We start from the raw sequence: 16,138 nt of genomic DNA, 5'->3' as shown, positions 1-16,138 counted from the left end.
AAACTGTCACGACTCTTAATCCAAATTAGCTACTTTAAAATGTAATGGCACTTTATCTTTCTCTTTAGTGCTGTTAACACTGACATTCGGAAACTAAATCTTGTTTGTCTAACACCTTAAAGATAGTGTATTTTCTTTTTCACAGAAAGGCTGTAAAACAAGCTAAGGTACCTTTATCACTGCAGACAGATCTCCTCCAGCCACATTCAGCTTAAAGTTTTAATCAGCTAATGATTAAGATTTTCATTACTAAGTACTTAGCACTAAATTTGCACTGTTCAACTGCTAACTGCTATGCAGCCACCATTAAACACTCACCTAAAAACATCAACAAACTTCAACATATGACAGTAAATTAAGGATCACGTAAAAAAATAAACAGTCTGAGCCTTTCTGCAACAGATGGCCTAATTTCACCATTATCCATGACGTATGATGCTGGTGTGTTCCCCTCCCTCAATTATCATCTGTTTACCTTTGGCAGGAGTTGCAATAGGTCGTTAGCTACCAGGTTAATACAGTATCCATAGCAGCGAGGAACTCCATTCTCTGCCTTGTACACAAACACAGCTTCTCAGGGCTCCATAAATCCTTTATTAAACCATTGAAAGCTTGAAAACCTGGCCATTACCTGCTGTACATTATCTGGTGCAACGGTTCATGAGAATATTTGTTCCTATTGTAACATGACGGCTATTTAAAAAAAAGTTGTGTTTTCAATTGGCAAATTACAAGCACATGTACTTATTTTGATGCAAGCTTAAAAAAAAAAAAGTGACCCAGGCCATACTTCCAGAAGAGACAGCCTGGATAATTCGCAGCCAGGCACACTTCAGCTCTTACAACCATTCGACAGCCTCCAAATTGTGTGCAGTTGTACCGAAAGTCAAAACATTTGGCTTAAATCAGGATTTGCAGAAAGCGCACGTGTACGGTGGCTGAGGCCAGCGGCGAGGAGAGCACTTTTCAGCCGGCCGGGAGGAAAGAAATAATAATATAAAGATATTTAAAACTAAACGTTTATCGCCCACCTCCGTATATTCCCTTTCAGGAGGGGAGGCGGTGGGTTTAACCCGCTCTTGCGCACCTGGGAACGGCTCACGGCCGCATCCCCATACCCCAGGGAAGATCAATGATAACAATAACAAAAAGATGTTTTTAAAAAAGCGTTTCCCACCGGGGTGGGCGGGCTCAGGACGCGCTCTCGCCCACCTGGGGGCGGCGAGCCAGGCTCCCCCGAGCGGGCCTGGCCCCACCTCGCCCCGTGGTCTTCCCTCCCCTGGCAGCCGGTCCGGCCTCCCCCGTGCGGGCGGCTCCGCGCGGGGGGATTTGAAACGGCCGCTCCGGGGGCCGCGCGGCGGCGGCGGCCAATCAGCGCCGCCGATTTTTCGCGCTGGTTCTGGCCGGAGGAGGGGGCGGGGCCGCCGCGCAGGACCCGCCGGAGCCGCCGCCGCCGCTGTGTCGCCTCGGCTCCCGCCGCTCCCCGGCACCGAGATACCGTCGCCGCCTCGCCCGGCTTCCCGGGGAGAAGGATGCGCTAGGGCACAGGTCGGTAGGCCGGCAGCGCGGCTGGCTCTCCCCCGCGGGAAGGGAGGAGGCACCAGGGGCACGTTCCCGCAGGCCCCGGGCGGGAGGCGGGAGCGGCGGGAGCGGCGGCGGCGAGGCTCGCCCGCCCGCGGGGATGCTGCCGCCCGGCCGCGCGCCTCGCCGCGGGCACCGGGAGCTCCTCTCCCGGGTCGGGACCGCGAGCCCTGCCCGGCAAAAATGCAGCGGAGGCGGCGTGGGAGACGGGGGGTTCCGTGGCGGGGCACCCGCGCCCCCCGCTCCCGCCCCGGCGCTTCTCCCGGAGACTCCCCCTCCCGAGGCTCTGCTCCCTTCAAACTTGCCGTCTCCATCTGCTCGGGCAGCCCGCAGCTCCCGTTTCCCCCTTCCCCGGAGGAGGGCTTTTTTGTTCGCTCCCCCCTCCTCCCCCCGCTACCTGGCCCTCGCTGCGGGGCCGCGGGTCCCCCCGCCTGCCCCTCGTCCCCCCCCGGAGGCTGCCGCAGGATTTGTGCCGCTGGCTGGGCCTGACTCTTGGGTGGCGGAGGAGCGGAAAGGAGCGATGCCGAGCCGGAGTCCCGGCTGTTGCGGCTTCATCCTTTCCCCCCGACCGCCGCCTCCTCCTCCTCGGCGCTGCGGGAGGTCGGGGGCAGCATAAAGGGGTAAAGGAGAGGTGCCCACCCGTCCCACCTCCCTCCCGGGGGAACGGGAGATCAATCAGTGTAAATCAGAAAGAAAACCGGAGCGGGGGGACACGACCGATGGGAAGGGGGGGAAAAACCCTCCCCAGGCTTTAAACCGCCCCATTAAGGGGTAGCGAGGCTGCAAATGTCCCCCCCGTGGTGGTGAGGGTGTGGGGAGGTGGAGGCTGCTCCTGCCCCTTCCCGCCGGGTAGGACTGAGATTGTACGGCAGCAGGAGTGAATGTAACTCTGGAAATGTATGGAGGGGGAAGCCATGTTTGATTTATTCCTCCACTAAACACTGGTGTGATGATCCTTCCACTTACACCCTTCTGCAGTCCATCCTGGACCGGTATGGGAGGAGAGCCTTGTTAGGAAAATGGAAAGAAAACATTCCTGCGAAGGCGTGCGGACTCGTTGGCTCGATATTCATTAAGTACAAGAGGACAGGGCTCTTGTAACTTGAATTGATATTTGTGTGGTAAAAGAGCCTGGGGAACTTGTATTCCCAAGGCCATAGTTACAGCTCATCTGCTGTGGCTTTACCGCTCTGGGGGTGGAGAAGGGAATTTGCCATACTTCTTGAACGTATTTATGCTTGCTTTTTGGTTTTGGTTTTTTTTTTTTAAATATGTCGGCTGAAAGGAGTAAACACTAGTAGAAGTACAGAGCCAGTAAACACCATATTTAAACACATTTCAGAGAAAATGGGCTTCTTGTTAACAGACAGAAGGCAAGCAAGAGGCTGGTATCAGTCATTGCCCATGAATTTTGTGTGCATGAATATTTTCTTATTGGCATTTACATTAAAATTGGATTATAATGATTGTTAAATTTAGGAGCTAGTGCACCCCACACTGAGTAAGCTAAATAGATCTGCTTTAAAAAAAAATAAAAAGATATGTTTGGCTTTTAGCCTTTGCATACATCCAAGGAAGGTAAACACTGGGGTGGCAGTGAAGTTTGTAATAGATTTTGCTAAGTCTTTGCTAGTGACTTAAGCAGACGCACATATGTATATATATAAGGTTGCTAACATTCCTTACACATGGAAAGTGTGGCTTCAGCTGCAAGAATAAATTGGTTCTTCACTGAAATGTTTGTATGTTAGTAGAATATCCGCAGACTTATTGCTGAAGCTATTATTTACTTGTTTGCTGTGGGAATTTTGCTTGGGAAATGCAGCATATCAATGTTAATAAACTCCTCAGTTTCACAGTGTGGTGAATTTGACTGTGGATTATTTGACTGTTGAATGAAATAATGGAATTAAACCACTGTTTTGCAGGGCTATTCAGGGCTCAGTACTTAAACTATATTCAATTTTTGGTTGCTTCAGTAACTGTCTATATCCCATATATTAAATCATACAGGGATTGTTGTCTGGTATGCAACCATCAGAAAATCTGACAGGTTTTTTCAGCATGTGAATAGACTCTAAATATTACTGGAGACAGTGTGAAGGTTATAGGACTGTCTGCCCTCATACATGCTTGGAAAAATCCAGGTACTAAAAGTACAGTAAAACCTACTACTTTATCAAATATTATTTGAAAATGTCAGAAGAAACTAGGTCATTATACTTTAATGGTCTAAATTTAAAGTAGTTTAGAAGATGGAAAATAAAAATAAAATATATTTCTTTTTAGTTCAATATGAATCCAACAAATGGCTGGTAAGAATAAAAAACAAAGCATTTCACTGTCTGTATGGCTACATGCCTTTTCTGAAGCCAGTGGTAGTTTTGCAGGTGAGATTATAGCATGTAAATTATTGCCTGCATGTCATAGACTGGATATTACAGCAAAACCAACCCTGCTTGAGTTTAGACTGGAAGCAAAAATGACTTGTGATGGGTGGCTCTCTAGTGTTTGGGTGATGAATATACACATATATGTGAGTTTGTGTCCAAAACACTGCACTAATAAAGTAGCAAAGGAATGGCAAGAGGAGATTGTTTTTCAGTGTCCTGTTGTTTGTGGCCCTTTCACCTCTCACTGTTGCACTGAGCCTGGTTTTTGTTCCACTGGTGTCAGTACATTTCCCCAGTGAGGTCTTGTTTCTGCAGCCTGATAAATGTGAGTGTTTCCTTGTGGTCGATCAAAGCCTATTGACTGCATTGGGGCTCCATGTGCATAAATGTTCACCTGCTCTGCTCAGATTCCTGTGTCAAGGATCTGGTGTGTGATGAGTAGAAGATACAAACAGAATTTTTGCAGCAATTTGGTCACTGCTGGTCATTCCTGCTTATATAACCACATGACATTTCATAGGTTTTAAGCATAGAAGATGGTTTAATGCATGAAAATTACATGTATTTCCCGTATAGAGCAAGGTCTTTTCTGGGAAAAAAAATTAAACCTCTCCTTGAGAGCAGTGTGCTGCACAGTGAGAAGCATCCATTAAGTGGTATTGCTGAAAACAACACATTCCCTAATAGTCAGTAATCAGGCATGAGTGAAGAACTGCTTGGGTGGGACTAATAATAATACCATAGATGATGACTGCATGTTTTAGTACTGTGTTTGTGGCTATACCATTTGAGCTCTTTCATTCCTTTCCCGCAAAGAGAATTGAAGTGGCCTTACGGTTGAGTTGATGTGATAGATGTGGTGTAATTATCAAATCCAGCCTTGGGATGCAGGAAGAGTGGAGATCATAGAATCAGAGAATGCTTTGGGTGGGAAAGAAGCTTAAAGATCATCTAGTTCCACCCGGCTGCCATGGGCAGGTTGCTCAGAACCCCATCTCAAGTGGATCAGTAAGTCCCATGTTTCTAGGGAACATCCCTTTCCAGTTAGGCTGTAGCTTTGAGCAGTGTCTTCACCAAGGATGTACTGAAATCTTGGTGGTGTAAATGAGAGGTGGAGGTGGAGCATGGCACCAGGGTAAGTGCTCAGTTGGTGAAGTGAAGAGAGAAAACAATTTCTCATCAGAGCTTGACATGTGAGTCCACATTTCCTTTGGTGCATAATTGCAGAGAGCTTGGGAGAAAGGGGGTTGGTAAGGACAGCCTTGTTGATCTGCTAGTAGTCACCCTGCTGGTTGTAAATTCACGTAGTTGTTTAAATGGGTCAGTCAGATATGTTGTACAGTTAATGGTCACTTGGAAGGTTTTGATTCTGAGAACATTTTTGAAGGAAAAGAGAGAAAATACCTAAATGTTCTGCCTTCATTGCACCTTCAAATTAGCTTCTCTATGACCTGCAGTCATTGGAGGTAGCTGTATAAAATATATTTTCCTTTTTCCTGTCAGTGACAGAAATTAGTAAAATGATATATAAGGTGTTATTTTTAACGCTTTTATCAAGTTTGGCAACATCTCCAATAGGTAATTTATATTTTCTAGCATCAGCAGGAAGAGAAGTTTTTGGAATCTGTAGAAGGAAAATGTAGACCATATTCCTTTCTGGTGCCCTTTTGGTTGAGTAGCAAGCTACAAAAATACTCAAAGTTCATGGTGAACAGGAATATAAACTAATATATATTAGTACCTTGTGATGATAAGTATTGCATGATGGACTATTCAGTAACCTTCCTGACAAGCAGTTCTAAACTTTAGCACCAGATAATCTGTTGACTCTCTTGTACATTCATGAAGCAACTTCTGTCCAAAGCATACAGTAGATTATAACATAAACTGAATTTCTTAAACTGCATGTTGTGTGCAATAAACAAATACCTGTGAATCTTGCTTGAACCAAAAGCAAAATTTGTACTATCCTTGCTAATGTTAAGGAATAATACTATTGCATGGAAGTTGTTCTTAGGGTACCATGATGTGCTGAGCTATATGTGGAAAGTAGGTGTTTGAAAATGTATTTGAATGTTTCACAGCAATCAGATTGCACTTAGTGAGTATGGAAAAGTGAAGTACTAACTTAATGTACTTCACAGTTTTCATATGTTGGGCAAAATGACTGCCCTGGGGCACCACTGATGCAGGTTCTCATATATGACTTATTGTGAAACTAGTAAAATATATGAGACTTAAAGCATGTTTTAAATTGCAAGGATTGCTCAACAGGTTCTGTTTCTAGTTTTGTTCCCATCCTTTTAGCTTGTCTTGTTTTCATCTTTGTGCAAGATAGCAATTTGATCTTCTTTTGAACTTTGATATTCAGCTCCCCAGCACAAATTGGAACTATTTGGGGTAAGGATAGGTGACAAATGACTGGAAAACTGCAGCATGATGTGCTGTTGAACTTGATTTTCATAGAAGCTTTACAGTTTTTCCTCTGCTGTCTGTGAAGGATGCTGTTGGTTTTCTGTGTCTCTTTGGAGAAGCACAAGGATGTCTGGTTCTGTTGGCTGACAGAGATCACCATTTAACTGTTTTTGTGATATCTCTTTGGCTTGTGCCTTATACAAAATACTAAAATATTAGCATTCCACATCCATGCTAAAATACACATTAAAAATGTGTTTTGTACAGAATCATAGAGCATTCTGAGTTGGAAGGGACCCCCAAGGACCATTGAGTCCAGCACTGAAGTGAGTGACCTGTACAGGGCCTGAACCCACAATGTTGGGGTTATTAACACCGTGCTCCAGCCAGCTGAGCCAAACTCAGGGTATACAAATCATCTTCAAACGTATTTGGCCTTGAGGGCTAAGATCAGAATTCCATGTTTTCTTTGCCAAAGTCAAAGAACATAACATTTAGGAGTGAGTTCTGTTCTCTGAGTTCTGCCATAGTAAACAAGAGATACACAAAGGAGCAGAAGATGAGACAATTTAGTGACAAAAATATCTTTAAGAGAAAAGGCTGAGGTTAAGGAAGATATCATTAGAAATGTGATTTAAATGGAATTTGAAATATTTTGAAAAGCTACTGATTGAAGAATAAAAGAAGCATTAGAAAGAATACGTAGTAATGCAGCCTTCTGTGATGGTGTTTGGGAGCCATTCCACATATTTATTCATTCTAATAAGCAGAAGAGTAAATGTTCATGCTGTGGCATGGTTAGTCTCTGGAGCTGAGGTTCCCAAGATCACATATCAGATAAATGGATTGTGGAACTTGCCAGCCTTGGTGAGATTCCATTGAAGCAAAGATCCTGACTGCACTGGCACTCTGAAACATCTAAATTGGGGAGTTATCTCTGTAGTAAAGAATGCCTAGATTCTAGTCTGATAATAAAGCCAGAGGGATTTAAGCCAAAGTATGAACCTTGTAGAACAGTGTATGGTGAAAGATGTGAATATGGACCATTTCCCTGTATGGAGTGGTTGCCAACAACTTTCAGTCAAATACTTCAGAATGAAATTAATGTTGTGATTTTTCTGTGAGTGCAAAATGCAGACTCAGAAGCTGGTTTATAGTAGCACTCCTGAACAAACTAGAAACAAATGCTGGGATTAAATGTGGAATGTGACTGAAATTCAGCAGTAGTGCAAAAAACAAGTTCCAGTCATAAAATGTGTAGCTGAAAGTACATGTGCAATATCTATTCATCAGGTGAAAGCCTGGCTCAAAATGGTAGTGATAGCTGAGCCTGCAGAAACTCTGCAAATAGGGAGAGCAGCTACAGTTGCTTAACACTACTTATTTCTGCAGTCAGAACTAGATTTTCCCATGAGAAGTATGTACAACACAATTTGTCCAAAGAACTAAATTTGATAAGACAGTGAAGTAATGCACAAAGCTAGTACTGTGCTGAAAGGAAAGCAAAAACTTGCAGGAGATACCCACTGCAAACCTCTCTACACAGAAGTTTTGGAAAGTGGACAGGAAGGAATTGGTTTGTTAGACTGGGAAGTGTTTTATCTTTCTGTCTTCAAGTGGAATGGATAAGATGCACTATATCTAGAGAAACTTAAAACTCAAATTCCAGACCTTTTACCTCTAACAGTTACACTAATCACTTACTGAGAGATTTTTGATGTAGGTGTAGCAAAAGAAATTAAAAAAAGGAATTCAAAGCCCTGAGAATGATGGTAATGCATTTTGGCAGGAGCATGGTAAAGCTCCAGCACAGGGAAATACCTCAAGTAATGTCCAAACCAGAAAGGCCACTTCATAGGAAGTATTTGGATTTGTTTGAAGAGTTTCTAATGTCTGAAGTCTCAGGCCTTGCTTGAGTGTTCCTGGCATACATCTGCCAGTTGCCTCTGTGCGTGTGTTTTGCCTCAAGGTAATATGTTGATAGAATTATTAATGTAGTTGCATGTAAATGGTTATGGTCTGTGTGAAGTAGATCAGAATTAGCACAGTATGGCCAAGATCACATTATAGTCAGTTCCATTCAGATGTGGATATGTGCAGTTCTTAGTGAATGGTGCATATCTGTAAGTTCAATTCTGTAGTACCAGGAGTCAGGATTAATTACCTGTGACCTTTACCCTCCAGATCTTTACCTAATGCTGTGAGATGTGAAGCTGAATGTACTGTGTGAAAGAAATCAGCTATTTGTACACATTACCTGTCCACATCAGAGAGGTGCACTGTGTTGCTGCTTGTGTAAGAAACAGAAGATGTGGCCAAGTGCTGCTCCAGGATTATTATGCCCTCTCTGTGTACATACAGCTGGGCCTTCATAGTGTTGGCAAAGCCTCACATATTTCCAGTGTCACTGCCACTTCCTAGAATGATTCCAATGCACCGAGTGTGCTTCTGGCATTTAAATGCACCCACTTGGATGAACAGGTTTTAATGCTGTGATAGACAAAGATAGCAGATTTGTCAGGGTCTAGGCAAAATGATTGTAGCTCTGGATTAGAGTTAGCTGCTGTCTGGTCAGATCTGGCAAACACTGATTTCTGTAGAGGTGTAGCAGATAACATCTTGTTAGCACTGCAGTTTGATTCATTGCCTATAACATTTTGTGGTGTCACCCCAGGTTTGATCTTCCCTTCCTTGAATTCCCACAGAATTCGCAAGATCAGAAATTTTCGTGATTCTCTTGGTGAAGCTTCAGGCAGTTGCTATGCTGTCACAACTACATATGGGAATAAGAGCAGGATCACTGGCCACAGTGAAGAGGAAGCAGATTATAGTGTGTTTATCTGCTGCAGTGAATATTATGTAAGCCAGAGGATCCAGATCCTGAAAGTGCGGTGCAAGGAGTAGAGGTGGGATGCTGACAAAAAAAGGCAATGGGATTAAAAAAGGGAAATTAAAGTAGTGGTAGACCAGGTGAAAAAGCAGTATAAATAAGGAACTCTGCACTGAAGTGCTGTGCTGTTTGAGATTGTATGTGACTGTGTTTGGTTCTTTGTTCCCAAGCTATGTAGGTGCCAGGTGCACAACTCTGACCCGCCTGAAAGACAGGGAGAGACATCATTTCATTGGTGAGCAAAGACATGAACTGAGGAAGAATTGAATTGTTGAGTCCTGTTTTGCTTGAGGGGGACCATTCCCATTGGAGCTCTCCAGGACACAGAAAAGTCTCAGGTTTGGGGGCTGCCTTTTTGTATTTATTAAATGCTGGTGGTATATTCACTAGTTTCTACCATTTTAGGCACCAGTGTTCCTCCCTGCTTATGTGCAGTGGAGAAGCTATTCTTTTCTGTTTGATCTGTGGTCCCACCACAGTGGTATGTGTAGTCTCTCTTCAGACAGAATTACAACATCTTGGAAGAATTTGATTTTACTCAAATGTATCTCATTGCTTCACCCACCTCCAGCAGCATGAGTGGAACTGGCAACATTAAATTTCTGCAGCAGTGGCAAAAAGTATTTATGGGATTTTAAGAAAAGGAACTCATGGAGAGGAATCCTCTTGCAGAATCTTCTAGCCTTGTCCACATAAAAGGGGTTGGTTGCAAAAGCTTTTCCCAAGGAAGAACAAGAAAGCAAGTCCATCCATTTTGTAAGCTTGCTTTCTGCAGTAGCAAGTGGCACCCAAAGGGAAGAAATTGCTTTCCATTCTACAGTTGTTAAATGTACAAGTTGGTATTACCTATTGTCTTGATAAGAAGGCAGTAAATACTTGTTTTGGTTCATGAAAATAGGCTGTGACATTGAAGTTCAGAGATTTTATCCATCAGGGGAAAAAAGCAAATCCAAAACAAATTTTAAAAGATGGATACTTTCTTTTTCCCCTAAAAATATTCGGTGGCAAGTAATACTGAGTAGTAAGTGCAACTGTAAGTACATTAACTTTCTTCACAGTTTTCAAAATGTACTTTTTCTACTTATATCTACTGCAAGATTAACGAAGTCTTTACTTCAGGTGCTTTTACATTAAAAATCATCTCCTTTGGACAAATGCTTTTTAAAAAATTTTCTTGAGACTCATAAATTTTTGGAAGGGTTTGGTATATTTATTTTCAGTTCTATCTCAGCTACTACAGTAAAGGTTTTCTTCATGAGAGATGATGCTTTTGAATTTTCTGGCTAAAACTGGTTTGTGACAACTTTTGGCCAATCTTGCAATGGAATTTTTAGTTGTATTTTCTTCTAAAATAAAATTTTGTTTAGATGCTGTAGTAATTTTTCATTGTTTTAATGCAGTGAAGAACAGTTATACTACACAACAGTAAATACTCATCTACTCCTATTTGATATTTTAGGATTTTATATGAGATAATATGAGTAAGCATACTCAGGTTTTCAAATGTATTAGCAAAAAAAGTGTTGTAACATTCTGAGTCTTGTTAAGTATTTTCTCTCATTCTGATTTGAAAATAGGAATAACCTTTTGTCTTAAAATTGATGAGACAATGGAGAACACTTACCAGAAAGCACTCTTAACACAAAAAAGCAGCAGCCATCTATTAGCTTTTTAGTGCCAGCTGAAAGCCTAATTTGTAGGTAATAGAAATAGCTCTTGTGGATAAAGTTCTCTTACTGTGAATTCGATTGAGGTGTGTCATCCTCCCCTTCTTTCCCCCACCTCCCTGCGCCTGCCCCAAGTAATTCACCGGAGTAAGAAAACCCTTAAACAAAATAAAAGTGATATTTAATAAGATGCTCGTTGGTGGTTACTTACTCAGTTCCCTCCCTTTGGCAGAATTGAAAGGAATGGAGTACTCCATTCTTTCTGACACACCAGAAAAGCATCTCTGAAATTACAGCAGATGTGGAAGAAATGGGCAATAAATATCACATAAATGATAGTGGCTTGGACAGTGAAGGAGGAATCTGACATGCACACTAACTGCGTTTGACTCATGACTCCTGTCAGATGATGAACTTTCAAGTAATTAATGCATGATTTAAAATGTCTGCAAGATAGTTTGCCTTATATAGAACCTGTTTGTTTAGTATGAAAATGTGTACAAAGCCACTGCAAGGATTGTCCAGTTGTCATTGATTAAAAATTCTAGAGACCTTCATCTGATAAGAGATCTTCTTTTCCGTACTGAAAGCTATTTGTTCACAAGCCAAAATAACATGTTTGTTCAGCAGACTCCTGGTTATAATGTTTTCTTCCCCCTTTGTTAGTGAAAATGGTCCTTGTTGGGTCACCAGACATTCAGTATGGGACGATACTGGCTTAAGCTCATTAGCTGCTACTAGCATGTGTTGCTTTTGTCCCCTTCCTTTCTCTGCCCTCCCCCCACTTTTCTTTTCAATAAATACAGAGTCATCTAGAATGAGATAAGGGATTGCTTTTGCTTCTGTGTGATACCGTGGTCCAGCAGGAGTGCACTTGATTTTAGATACCAAATCTAATTGTATGCTCAGCTGCTTCAGGTCCTTACTCTTACAACTTGAATCAACCAGATCTTGTCTGTGATCTGTTTTATTTCGTTCCTTCATGTCTTGTCTTCTAGATCTCCCTGCATTAATTCCAAACTCACAGCAGCACTGCTTGGTTGGTGGATATTTTCTCCTTGCCCCTTCTTTCCTGCTCGGTCCCCTCCTCTCACAGAGGGCCTGGTCCTTTTTCTTCTTACAGTGTTACTGTGAAGTTTTGTGTAGTAAAGGTGGTGCAAAATGTACCTGGCTTAAATTTTGATCTTCTATCCTGAAACCCTTTGTTGGTCCCATGTGTAGATTTTCTTTCTTTTACCCAGACCCCACAATGTAGCTTGTTTTTTGCAAGGAGGACTGAGATGTGTATCACTAATTTCCATCGCATTGGTTGTCCTAGAGATGGTGACTAACCTGCAAATTGCTGTCTACATGTCTCATCTCCCCATGGGATTATATTTTGTGTTAGGTACTCACATCTGTTATCTTAGCCCATTATTCTGCCTCTTATTTTAAGCCCCTACTCATTTGGTTCCATTAAACCTTTGTACAAACATGGTCTATTTCCCATGTTTTATAATCTGTATCTCCTGGTTCTGATACCTTACAGTTTCAAATTACTGCCTTTGTCTTCATTTTCCCATTTACAATTGTTGTGGGTACATTAACTTCCTCCTTTTACCAGTATTAGTCCTGGATTTGTTGTCTCTAGGCTCCAGTGATTTAGGAGCCTTTTTCAGTGCTTTCAGCTGTTTTTAGTGACCTGTATTAGTAAGACTCATTAACTGAACTGTCACTCACTGAAGTTCCTGAAATCTGTGTATCTTCAGGTGGATCGGGCAAACCAAGGTAACTGCTAAAAGTTCGGGGTCTTTCACTTACTGGTCTTTTTGTTTTGGTTTCTTTTTCTGTTTTTTTGTTGGTTTGTTTTGTTTTTTTTAAATTGGTTGGTTTGTTTTGTTTTTGTGATATGGAGTGCGTACTGTTGGGTTTATTAGCTAGAAGGAGAATAACTTGATTTTTTTAAGCCATAGATTTTAACTTGGTTATCTATGGGTCATTGTTCAGACAAGGCCTTGAGAAGTTTGATCTAGGGGTCAGAATAGATGATCTGAGGAAATCCCTTCCAGCCTGAGTTATTCCGTGACTATGGCAATTTTTGTTTTGACATTCTTAAGATACCCATTCTAATTTATCAGTGTCCTGAGATCGAGTGCACCAGTAAGAGTCTCACTGGATTATTTACTGCTTTTTTGGAGGCGTGCCTCAAGCTTGATGGCTTTGTAGCTTCAAGACGTACGTGACGAGAGTAAGAATTATAATTCAGCAGCACAGAAGAAACTGTGGGTTAGAAGATGCGGCTGGCCCGATGCAGAAATCCATCCGTGCCGTGATCCGAAGCTGATGGAGCCATCCTGAAGCTGTTCCCTGGCCGGGAAGGGCCGCGCCGCGCCCGGCGCCCACCGGAGGGCGCTGCGGCCGCGCGGAGCCCGCTCTGCCCCGGGGCGAGCTCGGAACTTCCCAAATCCAGTCTCCTCTTGGCTTCAGTAGGATCCCTGCGAAGGAAGTACAGGTTCAGCAACAGTCCGGTGGTTTGCTTGTCTTGTTCTTGGTTTTGGTGGTTTTTCTAAGGAATTTTGCACTCTGTAGCTGTGGGACATGCTTCCCAGCAGGTTTGCCTTTTGCCCGGAGGTTTATAGAATTTGTCACTAGTTGTTTCTTAAGAGAAATGTGATTTCAGTTAAATCTGCTGAATCACAGCTTGAATTTCATGTTATTAATTGGGTTGGAGAATTTGTCTCATGTCCATGTTTTCGGAGAATATACTGTGAAAGGACATCAGTTCCCTTTAGGTTTAGTCATTTGTTCTGGTTGAGTTTTGAGTTTCCTTTTATCTGTGATTTCTCTTAAGAAAAGTTAATATAGTCAGCTGCTTTCTGCTCATTTTATCAGAGATTTTATTGGTAATTCAGACTTGATCTGGCTAAAGAAAGATTGGAATTCTTTTCTCTTGCAGATTCACTTGGAGTTCAGGTACACTTGCTGTCCTTGCCTTGTTTTAATGCCAGACTTTCAGACTGCTGTTTGTGCCTGGAGCGAGAAGGGTTTTCACCTCTCAAATGAGCCTACATAGCTTGTGTGGAAAGACACCCTTTTATCTTGTAGATACTTTAGAGCAACATGTTAGGGAGATTGGAGCCTTTGCTAAGGAGTGATGGAGTTATGATTTTTAATTTTTTTTTTCTGCGTCTTTGTAAATGAAAAGGTTTCATGTTCATCAGCTGCTTTGAATTCAGGCTTGGCACCCTTAAGAAGCTTTGGCAGGCTACAGCAATGCTCAGTTATGAACATGTTTGCATTGCTACTCCTGATGTAGAGCTATCAAAAATGCAAGTTGGAGGAATATGCCAGTTGTAAGCATTATAACCGTGTGCATTAATAAACAAGGTGAGATTCAGAAGTGATTTCTCCCATAGCAACTGGCAATTCAATAGTTATTCATCATGGTTTTTGCTGCACTTTTTTTTTGAAGCACGTGAGACTAGATTTGATGAAATTTTGATTCGATGTGACAGTCCTTGGACTTAATCATATAGGAAATTGGTTACCTTGAGCATGGATATGATGATTATTGTGCTGGGCTTTCATAATATTTATGATGGTGTATTTTTCTATATCGTGTACATACTGGACCCAGTAATATGAAGATTCTATGCATGTGATTTTTAAAAATTGAAACCATCATCTTGCCTGGTTTAGGAGCACAAAGGAGTCATTCTGCCAGATTGATTTGTTTGCAACAGTGGTATAATGTTGAAATAAGCAGGGTTAGCTTTTAGAATCCTTGGAGAACCTGTTTAGAGCCTAAAAATAGTGCAGTTTTAGCTTGTTGCATGTTTGCAGATTTCTGTATGAAAAGTGGGTGTTAGGTGATATTGTTGCCATGAAAAGTCTGAAATTCCAGGAGTTGCATTTAAATTTTGTCCAGTATGGTCACTGGCCTGAAGGATTAGCTGTTTCCCAGTGGGCTGGTGTTCCTGGCCCAAAAGGCTCACTCTTTATTCATTCTTACAGCCAGAATGCTTTGGGAAATGTCTGGAGACTGTCTGAGCTGTGGTGTTTCTGGGGGTGTGTTTTGATGGATGGTTGAAGTTTGAGAGTGAGGAAGGGAAGCTTGTGATGCTGCTGTCCATAGTGTAGGTGCTACAGGAACACAGCCTGTGGGGTTTCTGTGCTGGCATAGCCTCTTAGAGATAAAGTCATCTGGTTTATGTTGTTAATAATATTAGCTTAGGTCTAGCCTCTTACTTGTTTTATATAGTGCAGTACCTTTGTGTAGTTATTGTAAGCAACGCTTGTGCTGTAAATGGTTAAAATGAAAGCTGTGATTTTGCATTCCACTTTCGATTTAATAGAATTGATGATTCATAGATCTGTTTTTCTTGGAATTTTTTTGTAATGCATATTAACAGATATTGAGGCATTTTGCCTCTGAAGATTGTAAACAAAGCTTTTTTTTAGTAAAACTCTAATGAAGTACATTGAGTTTTATATTAGTGCTGACGTCTATCTGAATACTTAATAGCTTTTGACATTTCTTATTAAAAATATTTTTTGTCTTTTTGTCTTAATATAGCAGTGTAAGACTGGAAACATCTGGGCTGAATGGACTTTAGCATCAAAAGAAGTTCTCAACTGTTAACACAAAAAATTAACTGCATCAAAATGAAGCAGGTACCAGAGATCCTTGGAAATACCAATGGGAAGCCTCAGAATTGTGAAGTGAATCGTGAATGTTCTGTCTACTTGGGCAAAGCACAACTTTCTGCCACTCTACAGGAAGGTGTCATGCAAAAATATAATGGCCATGAGACTCTTCCATTTATTCCAGCTGATAAATTGAAAGATCTGACCTCTCGGGTGTTTAATGGCGAGTCCGGGGCCCAAGATGCCAAGCTGCGCTTTGAACCTCAGGAAATAAAGGGAGTTGGAACACCCCCCAACACTACTCCTATCAAGAATGGCTCTCCAGAAATAAAGCTGAAAATCACTAAAACCTACATGAATGGGAAGCCTCTTTTTGAGTCCTCCATTTGTGGGGACAATGGTGCAGATGTGTCTCAGTCAGAGGAAAATGAACAGAAGCCAGCAAACAAGGAGAGGAGAAGCAGAAAAAGAAGCATAAAATATGACTCCTTACTTGAGCAGGGTCTTGTTGAAACAGCATTAGTGTCAAAGACTTCAAGCACCACTGAAAAGAAGGTAGTACTTTT

General features: G+C 42.1%; 1 protein-coding gene across 1 annotated transcript in view; it reads left to right on the top strand.

The window, feature by feature from the left end:
- The window catches only part of NSD2 (nuclear receptor binding SET domain protein 2), a 98,288-nt gene that overhangs the window by 23,960 nt on the left and 58,190 nt on the right, over positions 1-16,138 (top strand). Inside the window, exon 3 of the mRNA XM_041402636.1 lies at positions 15,502-16,127. Coding sequence (XP_041258570.1) covers positions 15,531-16,127 — 597 coding nt within the window. The 5' untranslated portion in view covers positions 15,502-15,530. The remainder of the gene's footprint in view (positions 1-15,501; positions 16,128-16,138) is intronic.

The sequence above is a fragment of the Onychostruthus taczanowskii genome, unplaced genomic scaffold (genome assembly GCF_017590055.1).
Source record: "Onychostruthus taczanowskii isolate IOZ18803 unplaced genomic scaffold, ASM1759005v1 scaffold2, whole genome shotgun sequence".
Lineage (NCBI taxonomy): Eukaryota > Metazoa > Chordata > Aves > Passeriformes > Passeridae > Onychostruthus > Onychostruthus taczanowskii.
The sequence above is the reverse complement of the archived record's forward strand: the minus strand, read 5'-3'. Positions and strand labels throughout refer to the sequence as shown.